At 41.8% G+C, this 7,686-nt stretch overlaps 1 protein-coding gene across 1 annotated transcript in view; it reads right to left on the bottom strand.

Annotated features, from left to right (window-relative positions):
- The window catches only part of CD80 (CD80 molecule), a 48,288-nt gene extending 42,510 nt beyond the window's left edge, over positions 1 to 5,778 (bottom strand). Inside the window, exon 1 of the mRNA XM_006884319.1 lies at positions 5,652 to 5,778. Within this exon, the coding sequence (XP_006884381.1) occupies positions 5,652 to 5,778 (127 nt within the window). The remainder of the gene's footprint in view (positions 1 to 5,651) is intronic.
- Positions 5,779 to 7,686: the final 1,908 nt, after the last annotated feature.

The raw sequence follows: 7,686 nt of genomic DNA, 5'->3' as shown, positions 1-7,686 counted from the left end.
AAAAAAAACACACACACACACACACACACAAATTAAGCAATTTTTAAGACAAGAACTTTTTCTAGAGTGGGTATTTGTAGTCCAGAAAACTAGGCTGGAGCCAAAGACTCTTTGTTTGCGAGGGAATCAGCAGATATGGAGCTCCCTGGAATCAGACCTTTTGCTTTCTGACTTTACAAAGGGAATACTGCCTTGCCTTAGGGAGCTCTGGTGATCTAGTGGGTAGAGTGTTGCCCTGCCAACCCAAAGATGGGCAGTTCAAATCACTAGCTGCTTGATGGGAGGAAGATGGGTAATCTTCTGTGCAAATGTACGCTCTGAAAACCCACTATGAGAATCAGCTATGAGTCAGATCTGGTCTAATAGGAAGGAGTTTGCATCCTATCTTACTGGGCAGTGAGTTTATGCTAATGGGGGAAGAAAAACTCAAAGAAAAAAGGTAAAAATGGCTCCACAGTTTGAAGAACATACTCAATGTCATTGAATTTTATAGAGAGAAACTAATGAATCAGTGTATATTTTCTTTTTTAAAAAATTATTATTCATTTCAATGAATATTTGGGTTTCCATTCATTCATTGTTGAACGAATCAGTGTATATTTTCAGTTGTTGTTGTTAAGTGCCCTCAAGTTGAGCACAACTCATACTGACTCAATGAACAAAAGGCCTGAATCCTATTTTATAACTGTTGTAATTTCTCTAAGTTCATAGAGTTTTTGCAGGCATGTTGTTTAGGAAGTGGATGCCACTCCTGCTTCCAAGCCTGCCTTAATTTGGGAGCTCAACCAAATACTGTCCACCATGGGTGACCATTGTGGCATTTGACACACTAGTGGTACAACGTTCAGTATCAAAGCAACCCCAAGTTACCTCAGTATAACAAATTGACAGACCAGTGCTGAACCACTTAGAAGAATGTTCATTCTAAACACAAAACTAATGAAAACTTTTCAATATACAGGCCCATACCGTAGGCCTTGACTGACTCTAAACAAGAGGCTTCCAGCCAACAGCTCGTTGTTAGCTGAATCCAGCAAATCCAAGCAGCTCATACGCGGCTGTGAGCAAAATGGAAACAATCAAATAGTCCACACCTGACTTTCAACCAAAACAAGAAGAAACCATCTTCCAAAATCCAAAATCCAATGGCTTCCCTCATGAGCCTCCAAAGTGAAGACTCAGTCGGTAGCCACAAATAAATCATCATCATCAACATCATCATCATCATCATCATCATCATCATCATCATCCCACCTCACTATCATCCCAGCAGGGGGCCTCACACTCCTTGTTGTTCTTCTGTACCATGGAGTCAGAACCAACCCATATCTGACCCTCCAGCAGGTTTTCAGAGACAGTAAATCACTTTGGAGAAGATTGCCCTTCCTTCTCCTGCGGAGCAACTGTCAGATTCGAACCACTTGTCTTTGGGATTGCATTGCTGCTTTGTACCACTAGGCCACCAGATCTGAGAGTCCTCTAAATTTGGGACCCTTAAGTCATGGTCTTTTGAATCACCTACTATGCAACTGAGGGCTGGACAATGAATAAAGATTACAGAAGAATCAATGGCTTTGAGCTGTGATGTTGGAGGAGAATACTGAATGCTCCATGGACTGACAAAAGAATAAACAGATATGTCTTAGAGAAAGTGCAGCCAGCATGTATGTTCCTTAGAGGTAAGTATGGTGGAATGTCATCGCCCACACTTTAGTCGTGTTGTTAGGACAGGGACATCATTCTTGGAAAGGTGGAGGGTCAGCAAAAGAGAAGACGACTCTCAATGAGAGGGATTAACACAATGAATGCAGGACTGGGCTCAAGTGTGACAGAGATAATAAGGATGGCATAGGATAGCACAGGGTTCATGCAGATCTGCTGTTCACTGTGTTGCTGTGAGTCATACTTGACTAAATGGCATATAACAACAACAAGAAGCCCACTAGAGTTGGGGGAAAAGCCTCTAGAAGGAAAAATGTTCTTTGCAGGACGTACTTGAAATATCTATGTAGTAAAATTTGACACCATTAATTGTTAGATACCAGCATTGACAAAGGATATTAGCACCCAAATCATAAAAACAAGTATTAAAAGGAAAACTTAATATCAAGAAAATTATATTGGTTGCCCAGGGCCTAATGCTCCTAAGTGCTTCCAGATGAAGTGTGAACAGGTGTTCGTGCACTATTAACTTTCTGTTGGTTTGAACTTTTTTTGAAAATAAAAACCCGAGAGTGAAAGTTTAAAAGGGAAAATGATACTCTCCAAGTACCAGCTTTTTTCTCTTCAATTTACAAAGAAGGTCATCATTGTTCAATTTTACAGGTAGAACAGGTAGCAATTGAGCGGAGTTGCTCCAGAGACACATAATTTATAAAGTCAGATCCCTCGGACAACACCCTTGTTGTGTGTCTGTCATGGCTGTTAAATTGGAACCAACTCCTAGCTGCCCTTCCAGCCAGCCAGTTTTGGGAGGCTGTCAATTGCACAGGAGGGAAGTGTTCATCTTTCTCCCATGGAACTGCTGATGGATGCAGACCACCAAACAAGAGCCACAACTTCCAGTAGCCTAGGCCACCAGAGCTCCCTTGTGGCTGTGTGCTATTTTGAAACTGTGGCCCATAGAGACCCTACAGGACAGAGTGAAATCATCTCTTCAGGTTTTCAAATCTTCATGGAAATAGACCACCTCACCCCTCTCCTATGACAGGCCTGGTGGGTTCAAACCACTGATATTTTTGTCAGCAGCTGAGCCCTTAACCACTGGGCTACCAACATCCTTAACACACCACAAATGTAAATCAGCACCTTGTTTTTTCATGAAGACCCTATAACTCTAAACTGATCTTCTAAACCTGTTTTATAGGTTTATTAAACATAACACAGCCTGCCCTGTCCTGCCCCAACACTTAAAATCTGGGTTCTTAAACCAAATTAGCTGCCTACTTGTATATGCTATAGTATTTTAACCTCTCTGGGTCTCAGACTCTGAATCCCTAAAGCAGACTGGAAACATCTTAAAATTCCCTTTCAAAGCTACACCCCAATCCCAGAGGTGTGCAGTTTGAATCCACCAGATGCTGTGCTGAAGATGGAGGGACAATCTCCTCCTGTACCAATCAGATCCGATTTGACGGTACACACATAAAAAATTAAAACAAAAAAAAAAGATCCCTTTCAGTCCACAGGGCATTCCTAGGAACACCATCTGCTTTCTCTTAACCCCATAGCAGTGAACACAAGTATATTTCTGAAAGTTGCTTACCTGAACAGAAATTAAAAAACCCAGCCAACACTAGAACCGGAAAGAGCTTGAGGTGTGGTCCCTGGGCTAATGGTGTTTCCCGAATCAGTGTGTGACCCATGATTTCAGAGGCTTAGGAGGAAAAGGAAAACAAAACATTTAGAATGAAATAAATCCTGGGCACCCCTGGCCTCCCACCCAAACACACGAGTAGAAGACAATTCAGCTGTCCGTTCACAAACGGCACTAATTCAGTGATTTAATATTGGATCTAAATACCCAAACTCCTGCACCACATACAGTTCTGGACTTATTTTAATTATCTCAAAACCCAAAGAAATAATAAAATACATATTTAAAAGCTGCCCCTGTGTCTACCATGGGTAAACTGCCCAGCTTGAAGTGAGTCAGAGAAATGAGTCACTCGCTCCCTTTCACTCACTGCAGTTGAGGTAGAACCATGTTGTAACTCTCCAGTGGATTTCAAAGGCTGTAAAGCTCTCGGGAGGAGATTGCCCATTTTTCTCCTGAGAAGTGGCTGATGATCTTGAACCATCAGAGAACTGTAGCCTCTGGGTTAGCAGCACAGCTCCCTGAAGACTATGCCAATAGGTGACTTTCACCGGAGAAATATTCAAAACAGGGTATGTCCACAAAGGGAGAGTAAAGCTGGGCTTCACTCTGTCGGAAGGTGGCCCTGCCTTAAGGTGTTGAAAGACCCAGCAACAGCCCTTTTACAGAATATCTCTCAGACAGGAAGCTTTGTGGAAAACACAGAGAACTGTGTGAGCCCTCTATCTTAGTTAGGGAGACAACCCAGGCGAGTTTAGATCTTCTTTAGAACGTATTGGGAAACAGAGCAACCACTGGGGTCATATTGTGGACAAGGCCGGCCTAAAGTGAGGGGACAACTTCCTTTTTAACATACTAATAAAGGAAGCCAAGCATCTCAGTTCTTAAACAGAACTTAATTAATTGTCTTAAAAACAGAACATCCTAATCAATAGAAAAAGTCTAGGGGATAAAAATAAATGGATACATTCTATACAATTACTTATTTATATGGAATAGTATAACTGAGGAAGCTGATTTTCTCTCTCTTTCTCTCTTTGCCTGCCCTCGTCAGTCTGTATCTCCAAACTTGAAAAGAAAATGGAGGCTCATTCTCTCAGCTGCAAGTGAAGATTAGGCCCAGGTGTTTGGGGTGCCTCTTTGGGAAGCCCCCTCCTCTACAGCTAGTTGTCCAGTTATGCCAGACTATTTTATTAGCTACACTCCATTTTAACCAAGAATACATTTATTTGCCAGAATTTTAAAAAATTTATTCATTTCAATGAAAATTTACTGAGACTTTGGATTTCCATCCATTCATTGTTGCACTTTTCTCCCTTCCACCCCCCCCCTCCCCGCAATACACTACCCTCTTGGAAAAGTAAAAGAAAAATTCTTTCATTGTTTTACATTCGCCAGAATTTTGATGGCTTGAAAAAGACAAATTAATTACTTCAAAATGAATAGTGGTCACTATCTAGGAAACTTGAAAGATGAGGCCACAGTTCTTAGAGTGGTTTTATAAATGTGTTGAAAAGCCACAGCCTCTCAGAGCAATGAAACCTTCTAGGCAAGTATTGGCATGCAGTATTCCCTTGTTCGTTTGGTTATTTTTTGCTTTCAGCTAACAACGTTTGCCTTAGAAGGAGATGGTGGCTGGTTTGACCACCATCTGTCTCTCCTGGTGGAAGTTTGTGTGCTTAATGGGTTTCAGTCAAGCTTCCAGACTAAGACGGACTGGAGAAAAAGGCGCTGGGGATTGGCTCTTGAGAAACCAGCTGCCAAAAGCCCTACGAATGGTGATGGTCTCATCCACCCACAGAGAGGTTCCTACGACCAGGGGCTGACTCCACGGCAGCTAACATTACAGCAATGCCTCTCAGAAATAGCATGAGGTAATGCTTGTTTTAAAAAGCAGTAGCTTTGCTGATAACAAGTCATCACAAGTTATCCAATATTAGGAGCTCCCAATCCACTATTAAGATAATAATCATTGCACTTACCATATGAGCTGAAGGCAAAATTCTTTTTCTTTCTTGGCAAAACTCAAAGGATGAAATCTCACTTCTGAGATATTCCTTTCTGGCTGTCTCCAAAGTTATGGTGAACTGCTAAGATTTTCAGGGACTAGTATGTCACAGAAGTGACATTTCCCCTTTCAAATTCTTTATTTGTTTAAGAGAGGATCTGGGTTGTCTTCACCTAAAAGTATATAGTCAAAGAAGGGTGGCTTTGCTGGTGCAAGTGTGTGATTTGAGGAAGCTCAATCAGTATGGGGCTTTCTATCAGTCACCTCCTCAGAGGGTGTGGCCTGTGGAAACCACACTACACTCCTCCCTCATCACCACCCACGAACTATCGGACCCCATGGACTCCACGGGCAGGTCACATTGGGCCCCCTTGGGGAAGAAGTCAGACTGTACTCCAGAAGTGGGAAGAACAGGACAGATGGCTTTGCTTGGCGAGTAGAATGTGAACTGCATGTTTCTAGCTGGAAGTTTTTGTGCTGGTTTCATTTTGTTTTAGCTCCAGAGTTAGTCACTGTTCCCACTACAGGCATACACCATGGACGCCACAGGGAGTCAACACGTCTTTGTAAGTTCACAAGGACACCCTTCCCTGCACACCTCACTCTTGATGGACACCTGAACCATGGTACAGTGGACCTCAGGTGAGCACAATAATAGTGCTAAAGGCTGGTGCTGGGAAAATTGTAGTTACCTCCTCTGTAATCTCTATCACAAACTTCAACCATCTAAAAGGAATCCTCTCATCCTCCATCTCTCCAATCAGTCCACCTTCCTATGCTCCTCCTGTAGTAGTAAAAATAAAAATAAAATAATAATAATAATTCTGGAACACTCCCTGAGTAAGCACTGACCCAAGCTGAACCCGTGGGCCGGTTTTGCTCAGATGTAAGCTGAACAGCACTTTGTCTGTATACTAGGGGGTCTGGGAACTTCTTTGTTGTCTTGAGAGGAGACCCAATTGGACGGACTGAGGCACATGAAACCTGGACATGCTGGGAAGTTAATAGACAGCTAGATTCAAGCCACGAGCTTTTCAGTTGCTTCCTATGCTTCTGAGAGCTTTGACTAAAGAAGACAGCAGAAGAATGGGTACCTTTGAGTTTTAGTGTTATGGAAGAGTACTGAATATCCGTGGACTGCCAAAAGAAAAACCAAATATGTCTTAAAGAGAGGACAGCCAATATGCTTCTTAGAGGGAAGGAAGATGAAACTTTGCCTCACATAATTTGGGCATATTGTTAGGAGAGTCCAGTACTCATGGGCCACAAGTGTGGATGCTAAGTGGAAGTGAGGAAGATCCTCTATGACATAGATTGACCCAGTGACTAGAGCAATGGGTTCGAGTTCAGCAAGGATGGTGAAGACTCCATAGGACAGGACAAGGTTCAGGCCTGCTGTTCACAAGGTTGTGGTTGACTCAATGGCACCTAACAACAACAACAACACTTGACCAATCAATGGAGGCTGGAAATTGGTGGGCAGTTGGGATTTCTTCTTTTCTCCCAGAGAGAGTACTCAGAGACATATTTCATGAGCCCCCTCCCCTGTCCCCAAATGTCCAGTGGGATCAAATACGAGGTACATCCAAAAGTCAAAAGACTTGTTGGATTATCCTACAAGGGTTTTCTGTCCTTCTTTGTTCATAGCCCTGCGCTGTCAGCCCTGACTTATGTCTTCAAAGAAACTAATTTAGTATTTGTTCATGCTTTCCAAGGAACCTTGGCCTCATAGAAGGGATGCTCAATGTAGTGTGCACACAATAGCTTTCCTTCAAAGTAGACGTAGAAACGGAGTCCATTCAGAGAGGAAAAAAAATACTAATATATGTGCGGAATCACTGTGGTCAACAGTGTGACTATGGTATAAACTATATTATGATCTGCAGTATGGGCTCACAGCAATAGAAAAAAAATTTTCCTGGCAAAGTCATAGTTCAAGGTGCTCTTCATCAATGTCAGTGAAGGCACCTGAGCTCCTTTAAATAAAAAGCTTTCAATAGAAGCTGGTTAGCTTAACACATAAGGCAAGTAGCATGTTACTACAAATTCTTCTCAAAGAAATTCAGGGAAGGGCATTTATTCTCATTTAAATTTTACTATTTAAAAATTATTTTATATTTGTTTGCTTACAAAGTTTGCATACAACATAAATATGATTTCTTTTCTTTTTTTTTTTTAATTGTGAAAATGTACTTTAAAATAACAAACGACAATACAAACTTAGGCTGAAACCAACAACAAGCAGACTAAATCTTTGAAGGTTTTTTTTTGTTGTACGCAGCTATCTTTCGAGTTTTTTCTTCTTTCTCTCTGGTTCATTCATGTCCATGTCTGAAATATCAGTGCTTATTCCTGGTATCTG

Source organism: Elephantulus edwardii, unplaced genomic scaffold, assembly GCF_000299155.1.
Source record: "Elephantulus edwardii isolate Elephantulus edwardi_28Jun2011 unplaced genomic scaffold, EleEdw1.0 scaffold00032, whole genome shotgun sequence".
Classification (NCBI taxonomy): domain Eukaryota; kingdom Metazoa; phylum Chordata; class Mammalia; order Macroscelidea; family Macroscelididae; genus Elephantulus; species Elephantulus edwardii.
Note: the sequence above shows the minus strand (reverse complement) of the source record. Positions and strands in the feature narration are given on the sequence as shown.